This window comes from Palaemon carinicauda, chromosome 37 (assembly GCF_036898095.1).
Source record: "Palaemon carinicauda isolate YSFRI2023 chromosome 37, ASM3689809v2, whole genome shotgun sequence".
In the NCBI taxonomy this organism is placed as follows: domain Eukaryota; kingdom Metazoa; phylum Arthropoda; class Malacostraca; order Decapoda; family Palaemonidae; genus Palaemon; species Palaemon carinicauda.
This window is the reverse complement of record NC_090761.1, coordinates 65,030,040-65,047,425: the sequence shown is the minus strand read 5'-3', so window position 1 is coordinate 65,047,425 and position 17,386 is coordinate 65,030,040. Positions and strand designations below refer to the sequence as shown.

Genomic DNA, 17,386 nt, shown 5'->3' with positions numbered 1-17,386 from the left:
GCAGCTCTTCTGGGAGAAGGACACTCCAAACACAAACCATTCTTCTCTAGTCTTGTGTAGTGCCATAGCCTCTTCTTGGGTTAGACTTCTCTTGCTTGAGGGTACAATCGGGCACACTTCTATCTTGTTTCTCTTCCTCTTGTTTTTTTTTAATTTTTTTTTTTTGTAGTTTATATAGGAAATATTTATTGTAATGTTACTGTTCTTAAATTTTTTATTTTCCCCTGTTTCCTCGCCTCACTGGGCTATTTTCCCTGTTGGAGTCCCTGGGCTTATAGCATCCTGCTTTCCCAACTGGGGTCGTAGCTTAGCAAGTATTATTAGTAATAATAATAATAATAATGATAACAATGGCTTCCACATTAGCTTTTATTTTCTGTGCTTCTAAATTGCTATTGTATTTTTTTTTCTTTTTTTTACTCAGTCCTTTAGGATTTCTTGTGAAGATTGATTCCACTGAAAGCCTTGAAATCCGAACGGAAATGAATGAAGTAATTCTCTTTCCTTTGGGTAGGTGCAAATCCGTTTCTGATAGTGACTTAGTGGTTTGGTACCTAACCTGTTTACGTCATAATTGGTGTGTGTGTAAGAGAGAGAGAGAGAGAGAGAGAGAGAGAGAGGAGAGAGAGAGAGAGAGAGGAGAGAGAGAGAGAGAGAGATTGCAGTTACTGTGTGCATTAAGATATTTTTTATTAAGAGGCATATGTCATATTTACGTACTATGAAGTTATTTATTTGTCGAGTAAGTTTTTTATTTATTTTATTCCTTTTGAATCTTCAAGGCTGATTATTCTCTACAATATAGGCCTTTGAATAAGGAGAAAAAAAAATAATTTCACTTTGTGATGATACTTTTACTTAATGATAGGTTTATATCTATCTGGATAAAAAATACAGTTATGTTTAAAATTGTGGCTTATAAATTTCAATAAGAACAGGCAGTTGAAAATAGCCTTTTTGTAGTTGCTATAAATGTTAGTTTTTTCATAATATTCTTTATTGCTAGGTCTTATATCTACCTGGATAAAAAAAATGTAGTTTTATTTAAAATTGTGGTATTGAAATTTGAATAAAAACAGGCTGTTGTAATGGTCATTTTGTGGTTGCTATTAAAGTGACCTTTTTTTGTGGTTTGTTGTGTTATAAACTTTATTATCAGTTGGCTTGGTTTTCATTTTCAAGTTTTGAATTTTAAACTATCTTTAAAATAAGGAGGTTTTTATCAATTCCTTCATATGGTCGAAAGTTTGAACCTTTTAATCAAATAATTTTTTCTCAATCGATAGTTTTGGCTCCATTGACTCAGTCAAAATATCTCTCTCTCTCTCTCTCTCTCTCTCTCTCTCTCTCTCTCTCTCTCTCTCTCTCTCTCTCTCTCTCTCCTCTCTCTCTATTTGGATCGTTTATTAGGCATGTTTGCCCAGTGGGTAAACGGTCAAAGAAACCGAACATTGTAATTTTTTCCTTGCAGTGGAACGCCACTAGTAATTATTTCATTAATGCAATTGCCTCTCTTTATGGGACGCAGTCTCTCTCTCTCTCTCTCTCTCTCTCTCTCTCTCTCTCTCTCTCTCCTCTCTCTCTCTCTCTCTCTCTCTCTCTCTCTCTCTTCTGGGCAGTTGTTAACATTATTATTGATAAATTACAATGATACTGATGTTTATGGTTTTAATTCGGTAGATTTTTGGTATCTAGAATTTAGTTAAAAATTTAAACTCTCTCTCTCTCTCTCTCTCTCCCTCTCTCTCTCTCTCTCTCTCTCTCCTCTCTCTCTCTCTCTCTCTCTCTCTCTCTCTCTCTCTCTCTCGCTGGCAGTTGTTAACATTATCATCGATAAATTACAATGATACTGATGTTTATGGTTTTAATTCGGTAGGTTTTTGGTATCTTGAGAATTTAGTTAAAATTGAAACTCTCTCTCTCTCTCTCTCTCCTCTCTCTCTCCTCCTCTCTCTCTCCTCTCTCTCCTCTCTCTCTCTCTCTCTCTCTCTCTCTCTCTCTCTCTCTTTAGGTTTTCTTTTATCTTTATATGTTGGTGAATTTTTCTTTGCTTTCGTATATTTTCATAGTTGATTACTGTTAATGGGTGGAAGTTTGCCATATGAATTTAGTTAGCTATTTACAATTTTTTTTTATCATACTGGCTATTTATAATGTTTTGACCTTTTTCTATTTATAATATTTTGATCTTAATGGCTATTCGTATCTTAATCTTATGGGCTATTTATAATGATTTGATCTTATAAGCTATTTATAAAATTTTGAACTTATTGGCTATTTATAATGATTTGATGTTTGACTATTTAGAAAGTTTCGATCTTATTGGCTATTTATAATGATTTGATCTGTTTGGCCATTTAGAAAGTTTCGATCTTATTGGGTGTTTATAAAATTTTGATCTTATTGGCTATTTATACTGTTTTGATCTTTTTGGCTGTTTATAAATTTTGTTTATCTTATTGGCTATTTATAATGTTTTAGATCAATGTTATGATAACCATCCGGAAACTAATTTTCTCATCTGAAGAGAATATCATTAGATATTCATTTTTCACGTCCCGCAATTTTCTCTATTGCTTATTTTCTTTGCCCAGTCAGTTTTAATTTTGTACTTCAATTGACTTTGTTCCTTATGTTGTTAGTTCAGCCAATTTTGATTTTGTTCTTCAATTGACTTTGTTCCTTATTTACTTTGTTTAGCCAGTTCTGATTTGTTCTTCAATTGACTTTGTTCCTTTATTTACTTTGTTTAGCCAGTTCTGATTTTGTTCTTCTATTGACTTTGTTCCTTTATTTACTTTGTTTAGCCAGTTCTGATTTTGTTCTTCTATTGACTTTGTTCCTCTATTTACTTTGTACAGACAGGTTTAAGTTTGTTCTTCCATTGACTTTGTTCCTTTATTTACTTTGTTCAGACAGTTTTAAGCTTGTTCTTCCATTGACTTTGTTCCATTATTTCTTTGTTTCTTATTTTCTTTGTTCAGGTAGTTTTGATTTTGTTTTTCAGTCTTTGTTCCATATTTTCTTTGTTCAGCCAATTTTAATGTTCTTTTTCTCTGTATTTCAGGCTGGGCCCGTGTGTACAGGACCCGGCATGGGTCAAAATGAGTTCCCCGACCCAGGCTGTGTCAAAGAAAACGCAAGAAGCCAGACAACGAAAACCCCAGTCTCAAATGTAAGTCTCCTCTCCTCTCTCTCCTCTCTCTCTCTCTCTCCTCTCTCTCTCTCTCTCTCTCTCTTCTCTCTCTCTCTTCTCTCTCTCTCTCTCTAGAATTTCAGTTGTCTTCTAGCAATTCCTTATTTATAATTATTACTTATATTTTAGTGGTAAAACATTTAGTTCTCTCTCTCTCTCTCTCTCTCTCTCTCTCTCTCTCTCTCTCTCTCTCTCTCTCTCTCTGGAATTTCACTCGTCTCCTACCAATTCATTATTTTATACCCATTACTTATATTTTAGTGATAAAAACATAAGCTCTCTCTCTCTCTCTCTCTCTCTCTCTCTCTCTCTCTCTCTCTCTCTCTCTCTCTCCTCTCTCTCCTCTCTCTCTCTCTCTCTAGGAATTTCACCTCGTCTTGCAGCAATTCCTTATTTATACCTATTACTTATATTTTAGTGGTAAAAACATTAAGTTTTCTCTCTCTCTCTCTCTCTCTCTCCTCTCTCTCTCTCTCTCTCTCTCTCTCTCTCTCTCTCTCTAGGAATTTCACTCGTCTTGCAGCAATTCCTTATTTATACCTATTACTTATAATTTAGTGGTAAAACATTAAGTTCTCTCTCTCTCTCTCTCTCTCTCTCTCTCTCTCTCTCTCTCTCTCTCTCTCTCTCTCTCTCTCTCTCTCTCTCTCTGGAATTTCACTCGTTTCCTACCAATTCCTTATTTATACCCATTACTTATATTTTAGTGATAAAAACATTAAGCTCTCTCTCTCTCTCTCTCTCTCTCTCTCTCTCTCTCTCTCTCTCTCTCTCTCTCTCGTGTTTTTTGCTTTTGTTTCCATTTTATTACAGTTAATATCATTCGAAATGTCATTAATTTCATTCTTAACCTTTCGTATTACTCTTTTGGGGTTTTTCCATTCCCAACAAATTTGGTTTTTCATCAGTTATCATTTCCTTTCTTATCAGTTTGTCCTTCATGCCTTTATATTCCTTTAATATATTTTATTTTTGTATTTGATGAAAATATGAATCATATTTTAAAGTATTCTTTCGTACAAGGTTACCATATGTAAATACTTTAAAGAAGTATGTTGACATTCGTTAATACAGCATATATACAGTATATATAAATATATATATATATATATATATATAATATATATATATCATATATATATATATATATATATATATATATATATATATTGATATATATATACAGTGTATATATATATATACATATATATTGATATATATATACAGTATATATATATATATATATATATATATATATATATATATATATATATATATATATACTGTATATATATATCAATATATATATATATATATATATATATATATATATATATATACACATATACATGTACGCTATTACGTTTACTCACGCGTATTTTTCAAGCAAATTACTTAGCAATTAAATGAATAGCCTGTCATGAATTCTGTGACAGGAGCTAATTGTCCCAATTTGTCCTGGATAAACGAAATGTCGATGTCGAGTTCTTTGCCCTTACTAAATTTGTGCATGAACTATAAAATGAACAACAGTGCCATGGGTCTTTTTGTTAGTATATACGATGTTCCGATGATTGATTCAGATAATACTATCAAAATTTGATTAGCTAAAACTGTTAGCTTACGGAGATGGTTAAGCTGACCTTTGGTGAATAAGGCATAAGGTCAAAATCTGATTAGCTAAAACTGTTAGCTCACGGAGATGGTTAAGCTGACCTTTGGTGAATAAGGCATAAGGTCAAAATCTGATTAGCTAAAACTGTTAGCTCACAGAGATGGTTAAGCTGACCTTTGGTGAATAAGGCATAAGGTCAAAATCTGATTAGCTAAAACTGTTAGCTCACAGAGATGGTTAAGCTGACCTTTGGTGAATAAGGCATAAGGTCAAAACTTGCTTAGCTAAAACTGTTGTCTAACGGAGAGTTTTAAGCGACCTTTGGTGGATCACACATAAGGTCCGGCCCTTTTGCGACGTACTTAACTGGGCCAGTTTTGATGTAGAGGTTTGTTATGGCTTTGGAATAATAATTTGAATTAGTATGTCACATTATGCGTATCTAACCTAACCCGTTTTGGTCAAGAGATCTAGTCATTTCTTAACTTATTACGATTTAGAGGTGTTTTATTGAAGAATATTTTTTTTAGGGGGAAATATTGCAGTATGACTTAATTTTAACTGCATTTTTTTTGCTTTTGGCAGATGAACTGATAAATCTCGTACTTTCCGTCATTAATGAACAAAATGAAACCCTTTTTATATTGAATTTTCGTTTATTATCGATTTGCGTAACTATACTCGTAAGGTTAACAGTTCGAAAAGGGCGGAAATAATCACTAGCATTTCTCTAGTAACGTGCTGAGAGAGAGAGAGAGAGAGAGAGAGAGAGAGAGAGAGAGAGAGAGAGAGCTTTCAATCGTATGTCATACAATCATGGAACAATTTAGTAAAATGAGAGTAATGATGGCAATCATTTTTTTTGGGGGGGGGGGGGTGAGATGTTGGAGGGTAGGGGAATAATTTTGTTCAAACAATTTCAAGTGAAGTTGGTTCTGTTTCTTTTTTTTCTCCCTGGCAAAAAATTTGATCACCAGTTAAAATATTTTAACATCAGCAACTACCTTAAAACAGATGTCATAAAATATGAAAAGAGACTTTTGTCAACCTGTTCAAAATAAAAAAAATATTTGCAGCAAGTCTGTGTCTAATTAGTTAAATGACGACACTGTATTCAAATCTGAATGCTATCATCGATGGAAATCCACTTGCCTGGGGATAGTTTCATGTTAGAAGTTTATTGGGCTATGAAGGCTCGTTACACGCTCGCTTACACATCGTGGAGATTGTGAACTTTAGAATCAACCTCGTGACTATTTTAGCATTTTTATAGAATTTTCAGATCTTTTAGTGCTCACTATTTATTTATTCATGGAACAAAGGTACTTAGTGACTATCCTTGATAATCACTCTAACTTCGTTAAGAATAAGACTTACATATACTTTAATTGATTCTCTTAACCATATGGGGGTTGTTTTGCAACATCCCGCCACATTATACCAACAGTCTTTCTCACAACAAACAATCGATACACTAACTACCCCCCCCCTCTCTCTCTCTCTCTCTCTCTCTCTCTCTCTCTCTCTCTCTCTCTCTCTCTCTCTCTCGATTTGGCAAAAAAAAAATAAAACAAAAATGAATCCTCCATAACCATACTAGGATTTTTCCTCCTCATCCTCATCCTAGGTCTATTGACGCCAAGGGCCTCGGTTAGGTTTCACTAGTCGTCTCTATCTTGAGCATTCAATTCCTTATTTCTCCACTCATTATCTCCTACTTCTCATGATTTTCATGATTTTTTCACCCATGGAATATTAACCTTATTCATGAATTGACTTTCTTAATCATACTACGATTTGTTTCGCCCATGAAATGTTAAATTGACACCCCATGGATGTTATTTATTCCGAACGCATGATGCATGTGACCGTTGGTATGCTTGACTCCAGGCTCTCAGAATAATAATAACTATACTCATTTTTTTTAATGAGGCACATTTGCGCTGGCTCGCAGGGTGTGTGTCCTTTTAGCTCGAAAAAGTTTCCAACTCGCTAATTGGTTAGAATGATTTTGTTCAACCAATCAGCTAGTAGGAAACTTTTCCGAGCTAAAAGGGCACCCATACGAGTCAGTGCAAATGCACATCGTTAAAAAGAAAAGGAGTATAGAGGGGCAGCTTATTTTTTGACCTTTTGCTCGACCTTGACCTTGGACCTTAACATGTATTGATTGGCGTAAAATTGGACATTTTGCTTGACTGTGACCTTGACCTTTGACCTTGACATTCCAAAATTTAATCATCTCGAGCGTTTTACCTAACAGTTAATCCCTGCAAGTTTCATTACTCTGCGATTCAAATTGTAGTCAGGAAGCTGTTCACAAACAAACACATAAACAAACAGGGTGTAAAACATAACCTCCTTCCAATTTCTTTGGTGGGGGTAATCAACCAACCGGTTTTCTTAAGAGAGAAGGCATATTACTCTTCTCGTTAATTTGATTTCATTTAGTATTCAGTCGAAGTTTGATTTTGTGTTTTTATGTCTTTTCATCAATTATTTTTTCCCCTTTCGTTTGATATTTATTTTATTTGTGACAGCATTTAGCATTCTTATTAGAAGGATAATTGTTTCTAATAAGGATTTGTTGGTATATTAAGGGTATACTGGGAGCTTAATGCTTGTATTAAGGATATTTTGGAAGATATGATGTATTGCAAGATTTGAGGGTATAGTAGGATATACTGGGAAGTTAATGCTTGTATTAAGGATATTTTGGAAGATATAATGTATTGCAGGATTTGAAGGTATAGTAGGATATACTGGGAGGTTAATGCTTGTATTAAGGATATTTTGGAAGATATAATGTATTGCAGGATTTGAGGGTATAGTACGATATACTGGGAGGTTAATGCTTGTATTAAGGATATTTTGGAAGATATAATGTATTGCAGGATTTGAGGGTATAGTAGGATATACTGGGAGGTTAATGCTTGTATTAAGGATATTTTGGAAGATATAATATATTGCAGGATTTGAGGGTATAGTAGGATATACTGCGAGGTTAATGTATGTTTCAAAGATATACTGAATGATATGTATCGCAAGGCTATAAAAGTCTTTGACGTTATATAGAGTAAGATGAGTTTTATTTATTATTTTTAATAACTATTTCAAATTTTAATTAAGAAAATACATATGTAATCGCTCATCTAAAAAATCTTGGATAATTTATATTTACTAATACTGAATAATTCTTTCCTGAAACAGAAATTTTTATTGATCGTCTTAAGTGATTAATATATTAACACGTTTAATGTAATTCAAGTAATTAAAGCATAAACACCTGTATAATAAGTGCTGGTAGAATCCAAGGCTGGAATTTCTGCCAACAGGGCGTGATGACGTCACAGAACCACGTCATGCTCTCCGTCTCCTCTACCTGCATAATTTTATCTGCTAACCTCCCCCCCCATTGGCTCATGTCCTCGCCTTACCTTTCTCTTTTGTTGGTGACCCTGGTAGGTGTAACACCAGATAATTATAGATATTTTCTACTTTATATTTAATTCCATAGAATATTATCGTTATATACTTTTTTTTCTTTTTTTAAATCACCCAAAAGTTTTCATGTCTTTGCCTCCCCCCTTTCTATTTGTGACCCTTGTAGTTATAACCTATAGTTAGTTACTTCCGCCTATGAAGTTGGAAGGATATGTGTTTGTTTGTGTGTGTGTGTGTGTGTGTGTGTTTTCTACATTTTATTTAATTCCATAGATTTTTTCGTAATTCACTATTTTTTTTTATTTCCCTATTAACCCCCCCCCAAAAAAAAAAAAAAAAAAAGTTCTTGTCTTCGCCTTCCCGTATTTTTTAGTTGTAACACCAGATAACTTCTAGATAATTTCTGCTTTTTATTTTAATTCCATAGATATTTTTTCGTAATTCCCCCCTCAAATTTGTTCATGTCTTCGCCTCCCCCTTTCTGTTTGTAACCCTTTTTATTGTAACACCAGATAACATATTGTTAATTTCTACTTTTTATTTAATGCCCTTGTTTTTTTTTCGTTATACTATTTTTTGAATTTATCAACCCCCCCCCCCCAAAAAAAAAATAGTTCATTTCCATGCCTCCCCGTTTCTCTTATGTTTGTGACCATGAAAATTTAACCCCAGCTACCTGTAGTCAGGTTCTAGTTCCCCTTTACTCAACTTTTTTTATGCCTGTTTTATACATATATGTATATATATATATATATATATATATATATATATATATATATATATATATATATATATATATATGTATATATATATATATATATATATATATATATATATATATATATATATATGGGTTTCGTACTATTTTTTCCCCAATTTGACTTTATCCCTTACGAATATTTGTGTACGAACTTTTTTCATATGAAAGTTTGTACTTTTTTTATAGCATACGAACTTTAGCGTACGAATTTTTGGATATATACGAATTTGTTTTTCCAAATTGACTTTACCCCTTACGAATATTTGCGTGCGAACATTTTTTCATTGATGTTTTGCACGAACATGTGCACGACGAACATTCAACATGATCTTTTTTCCATTACGAAATTTTGGCATGACGAATTTTATACCCTACGTACTTAATCTAGTTGTGGAATGATCTTCCTAATCGGGTTGTTGAATCAGTAGAACTTCAAAAGTTCAAAGTTGGAGCAAATGTTTTTATGTTGACCAGGCTGACATGAGTCTTTTTATAGTTTATATAGGACATATCTGTTTTGACATTGTTACTGTTTTAGAATGATTTATTGTTAACTTGTTCTCATCATTTATTTATTTCCTTATTTCCTTTCCTCCCTGGGCTATTTTTCCCTGTTGGAGCCCTTGGGCTTATAGCATCTTGCTTTTCCAACTAGGGTTGTAGCTTGGCTAGTAATAATAATAATAATAATAATAATAATAATAATAATAATAATAATAATAATAATAATACATACTCCAACAAATTATGTCTATAGGAATTTTTTTTTATACGAACTTTAACCCGAAATCCATTCCTGTAGCCAGAATGCTTAGTTCTAGAGATTTATTTTATAAGTGTTATTTTTCTTGTTTAAATCCATAACTAGACTATAAAAGCACTAAGATTGCAGACATCCACCACGGCAGTTTATATCTCGAATCAACGTGCCTTTCCCAGAATCAATTAATCAATTCCAGCTCCTGACCTGACAGTTTAAAATCCCTGCAAATTTCATCACTTTGTGATTAAAATTGTGGCCGTATGATTGATGACCGGATTTTGACCTTTTGCTCGACCTTGACCTTGGTCTCGACCTTGACTTTAACATATATTAATTGGCGTGGATTTTCATACACTCAAATTTGAACCAAGTTTGAAGTCTCAATGACAATGATGTCCAAACTTCTTTGCTGGTTACCAGATTTGGATATTTTGCTTGACCGTGACCTTGACCTTTGACCTTGACCCTCCAAAATTTAAGCATTTCCAGCTTGTTATATAACAGCTAATCCATGCAAGTGTAATTATGATTAAAGTATTGGCGAGGAAACTGTTCACAAATAAACTCACCCAAGGGGGGGGGGAGCATAACCTCTTTCCAACTTCATTGGCGGAGGCAATAACGATTTCATTTGTCAGCTGCCGTATTTCGTCAAGGTCAGATATATATATATATATATATATATATATATATATATATATATATATTATATATATATATTTATATATATATATATATATATATTTATATATATATATATGTGTGTGTGTATATATGTGTGTGTGTATATGTGATAGCTTATTCTATTAATCTAGCCAAGTGAAGATCACCTATGAGTATATATATATATATGTGTGTGTGTGTGTATATATATATATATATATATATATATATATATATATATATATATATATATATATATATATATATATATATATATATATGATAGCTTATTCTATTAGTCTAGCCAAGTGAAGATCACCAATGAGTTTTCTTAGTCTTGGGTGGCTTTTGAATGGACTAACTTGTCTTTGCAAGTGCGTATTTGTGTAAATTAAATAATTTTGTTTTACTTTTATATTCATATTTTTTCCTCTTATTTATTTGTCCCATCTTTTGCGTTTTTCTTTCACGCTAATCTTTTTTCTTGTTCTATACAATATTTGGATATTGTGAATATTATTTAAAATCTAATTTATTGTCAGTACTTCATAACGATATTTCCATAGTGCACTAGGGGTTGTGGTGGCCGATGCGATAACGTCCCTGACTGGTGAACGCCAGACTGGGATTCGAGTCCCGCTCAAACTCTTTAGTTCCTTTGGTCGCTGCAACCTCACCATCCATGTGAGCTAAGGAAGGGGGTTTGGGGGAGCTATATAGGTCTGTCTGCTGAGTTATCAGCAGCCATTGCTTTATATATATATATATACAGTATATATATATATATATATATATATATATATATATATATATATATATATATATATATCAAGATTTCCATTATGTTGCTCATTAGGATAATAGATATCTTTCTTGTGATATTGTCCTAAATTTTTTAAAAGATATTCTATACAATGTGAATATCATTTAAAACCATTTTTATTGATAATAATTCTTGTTGATAATGTTATAATGCAATGAAGATGATATATCCTTTATGTAGATGTGTAAAATGCTCTTCATCTTGTTTATTAAGATAAAAGATAACATACGCTACCGGGGTCTAAGCGATGTCGGGCAGGGCAGCCGATCGGGACTACGGTCTACCTCAAAGCCAAAGAAAAGTCCTTCAAAAGAAAGCGACCGTGTTTACCCCATACAAAAGTGGAAAAACGTTTACAACGCTTCCAGAACTCTAAAATTATTGCATGATCTTTCCTTAGACAGCCTCTATAACGTTTACAATGGTTCAAGATGGCTAAAATCATTGCCAGATCTCTGCTTAGACAGCTTCTATAACGTTTATAACGTTTCCAGAAGGCTAAAATTACTGCCAGATCTTTGCCCTGACTGCCTCTATACCTTTTACAACGCTTCCAGAAGGCTAAATCATTGCCAGATCTTTACTCAGACAGCATCTCTAATGTTTACAAAGGCTCCAGAAGGCTAAAATCACTGCCAGATCTCTTCTCAGACAGCATCTATAACGTTTACGTTTCCAGAAGTCTAAAATCACTGCCAGATCTCTGTTCTGACAGCCTCTATAACGTTTACAACGCTTCCAGAAGGCTAAAATTACTGTCTACATGGTCTATGTGTTCTGAACGAAATTTTGTACATAAATTTATATATATATTTTAAAGATATACATATGATCTTCATTTTCCAATTGGTTACGTGTCTCGGTAGCACAGGGCTGTAGCATTGCCACTATGAATATGTTGTTGGTTGTAGTGTGTACGTTTCATTCTAATTAACATATGTACGCAGGTGTACCACGCGATACAGGTGTTAATAAACTTCGACTGGTTGTGCTTCGTACCTGGCTGCCAATTTTAAAGCACACACATACACACACACACACACACATACACACACACACACACACATATATATATGTATATATATATATATATATATATATATATATATATATATATATATATATATATATCACACACACACACATTATATATATATATATATATATATATATATATATATATATATATATATATATATATATATATATATATATAAATATATATATATCACATACACACACATATATATATAATGTATATATATAATATATATATATATATATATATATATATAATATATATATATAATATTATATATATATATATATATATATATATATATATATATATATATATATACACAGTATATATGTGATGAATATCTATCACTAACACTCGTGCTTTTAATCAATTTAAATATCAACTTAATCATAAATAACCACGAGTTAAAAACTCACTAATCAGCTATTTCGAGTCTAAGAACATATTCCTGAATTCGACAGGAATATGTACAGTAGACTTGAAAGAAACTTACAGTATATCTCTTCATAGCTTGATTGGTAAACGAGTCAATGTTGGCATTTTTTTCGACTCGGAGGCATAGGTTCGAATCCTTGCCCAACCAGACGTATTTATTATATATGGAGTTCTTGTGGATTTCCCAAAATGTAGAAGTCAATATTAAATGCCATTGCAGTTGAAATACACACACACACACACACGCATATATATATATTATATATATATAAATATATATATATTATATATATATATATATATATATATATATATATATATATATTCATGTTTAAGACTTTTATGAATTCACTAAACACACGCTTCCAGATATGTATTTGAAAAGTCTTGACAACTCCAAAGACTGTCTTTGGAATTGTCTAGTTCGAAAAAGTGTAAGCAAGGGAAGAAATCTGTAGAAAAAAAAGGTGCAAGCAGATGAAGTAAGTGGTAACAAAAAGTGGAACTGGCAAAAATCAGTATAGAGAAGTTTAAGTTGGTTAAAGAATCAATATTCAGATATACTTCGTGAATGGGTGAACTAATCAGTAATGTGGAAGCGCTTGAAGAAATCAGTAGTAAAAATGTTTAATCGGTTGAAGGAATCAATATAGACAAATATCGAGATTGTGAAGGAATCAATAGAGAGAAGTATTCTTAAATGGGTGCATGTATCCCTTTAAAAACTTTAACTTTAAAGAATTGTAAGTTATAGGAGCAATCACTTTAGAAAAGTGTAGCGATTGAAGGAATTTACCTTAGGAAAATATAAGCAATTAGAGGATTAACTTTAGAATGGTGTAAACGATTGAATGATTCACTTTAAGAAAGCGTAAGCGATTGAAGAAATCAGTTTAAGAAAGCGTAAGCGATTGAAGAAATCAGTTTAAGAAAGCGTAAACGATTGAAGAAATCAGTTTAAGAAAGTGTAAGCGATTGAAGAAATCAGCTGAAGAAAGCGTAAGCGATTGAAGAAATCAGTTTAAGAAAGCGTAAGCGATTGAAGAAATCAATTTAAGAAAGCGTAAGCGATTGAAGAAATCAGTTTAAGAAAGCGCAAGCGATTGAAGAAATCAGTTTAAGAAAGCGTAGGCGATTGAAGAAATCAGTTTAAGAAAGCGTAGGGGATTGAAGAAATCAGTTTAAGAAAGCGTAAGCGATTGAAGAAATCAGTTTTAAGAAAGCGTAAGCGATTGAAGAAATCAGTTTAAGAAAGCGTAAGCGATTGAAGAAATCAGTTTAAGAAAGCGTAAGCGATTGAAGAAATCAGTTTTAAGAAAGCGTAAGCGATTGAAGAAATCAGTTTAAGAAAGCGTAAGCGATTGAAGAAATCAGTTTTAAGAAAGCGTAAGCGATTGAAGAAATCAGTTTAAGAAAGCGTAAGCGATTGAAGAAATCAGTTTAAGAAAGCGTAAGCGATTGAAGAAATCAGTTTAAGAAAGCGTAGGCGATTGAAGAAATCAGTTTAAGAAAGCGTAGGGGATTGAAGAAATCAGTTTAAGAAAGCGTAAGCGATTGAAGAAATCAGTTTAAGAAAGCGTAAGCGATTGAAGAAATCAGTTTAAGAAAGCGTAAGCGATTGAAGAAATCAGTTTAAGAAAGCGTAAGCGATTGAAGAAATCAGTTTAAGAAAGCGTAAGCGATTGAAGAAATCAGTTTAAGAAAGCGTAAGCGATTGAAGAAATCAGTTTAAGAAAGCGTAGGCGATTGAAGAAATCAGTTTAAGAAAGCGTAGGGGATTGAAGAAATCAGTTTAAGAAAGCGTAAGCGATTGAAGAAATCAGTTTAAGAAAGCGTAAGCGATTGAAGAAATCAGTTTAAGAAAGCGTAAGCGATTTAAAGAATCACTTCAAAAAATTGTAAGTGGGAGAAGAAATTTCCATTTCTTTCGACTGCCGTAATTTGGATGATGAAGTAACAATTATTATTAATTTGATCATACTTCGGGTATTCTTTATATACGCATTTCTTTCCCAACATAATTGATTGTCTTTGAATTACTGTCAATTTGGAATTGTTATTGAATTGTAATACGAAAATTATTCGGCAATTAATGCACAAACTATTCAAGTAACCTATTTATATGAGGCAAGGCATTATTACTTGAAAGAATTCATTTAACACTAGGGGTTGTGGTGGCCGATGTGATAACGTCCCTGATTGGTGAACGCCAGACTGGGATTCGAGTCCCGCTCAAACTCGTTAGTTCCTTTAGTCGCTGCAACCTCACCATCCATGTGAGCTAAGGAAGGGAGTTTGGGGGGAGCTATATAGGTCTGTCTGCTGAGTTATCAGCAGCCATTGCCTGACCCTCCCTGGGGGAAGAAGAGGCTTGGACTCTGATTATATGTATATACAGTCAGTCTCTAGGGCATTGTCCTGCTTGATAGGGCAATGTCAATGTCCCTTGCCCCTGCCATTTAAACCTTAATGAACGTATTATTTTATGTATTCCATGTACTTTAAAAATATTCAAAATGATTTAATGATTAAATTAATTTTGCCTCTGCCATTCATAAGTGGCCTTTAAACATTTATCAACGTATTATTTTATGTATTTCATGATTAGAAATATGTAACAATGTGAAAATAATTAACTTTAAAATCCAATTTGCTCTCGTAGAAAATTATCCATGAATGAAATCCTAACGGCGAGATAGGACTCTATTAGCACCACGCTTCCAGTGAACTGACCTGTCGGCTGAATTGAATAATATTCGCCAAGTCTTATGATAATTTTGCACGTGCGTACCTCTGTCGGAGGGAGAGAAAGCATTTGCTTGTGCTTCAAGGTAATTGGTTAACTGGGCAGACATTGTAGCCTGCCTTCTGGCATGCATTATCTTGTTAAGTTGCTTGCTAAGTTCTCTTGCCTTTACAGCATGTTCTTGCCACTATTGCTTGTTTGCAATTTGCATTTGAAGGGCCGCAGTGTTTGAGAGTTGCCCTTTATGTTACTAATTTTCTATTGATTTTTATTTTTTTATTGGGTGATTGCTGTTGTTGTTATTATATATATATATATATATATATATATATATATATATATATATATATATATATATGTATACAGTATATATATATATATATATATATATATATATATATATATATATATATATATATATATATATATATATATCATCTCCTACGCATATTGACGCAAAGGTCCTATGTTAGATTCCGCCAGTCGCCTCTATCTTTAGCTTTTAAATCGATACTTCTCCATTCATCATCTCCTACTTCACACTTCATAGTCCTCAGCCATGTAGACGCAGGTCTTACAACTCTTCTAGTGCCTTGTGGAGCCCATTCTGAGTGAATGTACTTTAACGGGCTGAAAGGGTTTTACTTATCACCATAATCAACAGAACTACTAGTAAGGGCCACCCATACTAGGCTGGTTTGCTGTTGGAGATCAGACGAAAATCTCTCAGGATCACCAATCCGCACTGGCTAGCTAGGTAATTAAAACTGACCAAATCCTTGACATGAATTGACATGTCTGAGGCCTTTGTCCTACAGTGGACTAGAAACGGCTATGTTTGTTGTTGTCGTGTATATATATATATATATATATATATATATATATATATATATATATATATATATATATATATATATATATATATATATATATATATCCTTAGTTTAGGCCTGAAGTAGATTAGAAATTTTTCAGGTATTAACAAAACTTCAATAACCTGTAGACAGTTTTACGATTACCCTTAGAAAGGGTATTTCTGACACCAGCTGAACCATATCTCTCGTTTATATTTTCCTTGATTGATTGATTAATTTTTTGTTATTTTACGACATCTTCCGACTATATGAGAACGAGGTCGGCGTGGATTCATTTGCCTGACCTACTTATACATAATAACGAAATGGCTGCTTGAATTTTAGTGATAATTACATCTGTCTGTCTGTTTTTATTTCTCGGTTTTGTGGGCCAGTTGATGTAAAATTGATTAACATTGTTGTTTTTACTATTTATATGTCTGTATTTTATTTGGTGGCCTTGGTGAGGTAGAAGTAAGTAGTATATTTACTTTTATCTCTAGCTGTCTGTCTGTATTTTGGGGGGGGTGGGGGGTGGGGGGTGTGGCCTCAGTGAGGAAGAATTGAGTAATATTTTTACTCTCATCTCTGTTTTTTTTTTCCTGTGGCCTCGCTGAGGTAAAATCGAATAATAATTTTATTTTTACTTGTCTGTCTGTTTGTATTTCTCTTTTTGGTGGCCTCGCCGAGTTAAAATTGAGTAACATTTTAACCTTTTTCTTTGTCTGTCTGTTTGTACTTCTCTCCTCGGTGGCCTCGAAGAGGTTATCCTCTCAGAGTGTGAAACGATTTGGATTTTATCTGGTAATCTCCTTAGTTGACTTTGTAGGCATTATAGGAAATCTTAAGAAGGATTTTGTTTGATCTACCTTTGTTATGGTTGGCGAGGTTTAAGTGAATTCTGTTGTGTCATTAGAGGTAAACTCGGGAATTTTCATTTTAATCTTCTTACAGTATATTTTAATAGCAGTATTGTTATTCTATTAAGTTTAAAAAGTGAATTTTCGCAATTTTCATAATTTCAATAAGGGATGGTTTTTTTTAC

At 32.9% G+C, this 17,386-nt stretch overlaps 1 protein-coding gene across 9 annotated transcripts in view; it reads left to right on the top strand.

Annotated features, from left to right (window-relative positions):
* Window positions 1-17,386, top strand: part of LOC137629737 (nuclear receptor coactivator 2-like) — a 250,735-nt gene that overhangs the window by 129,780 nt on the left and 103,569 nt on the right. For all 9 annotated transcript variants that reach the window (XM_068361326.1, XM_068361323.1, XM_068361332.1 and 6 more), the window contains one exon: window positions 3,068-3,175. In XM_068361326.1, coding sequence (XP_068217427.1) covers window positions 3,095-3,175 — 81 coding nt within the window. In that variant the 5' untranslated portion in view covers window positions 3,068-3,094. The remainder of the gene's footprint in view (window positions 1-3,067; window positions 3,176-17,386) is intronic.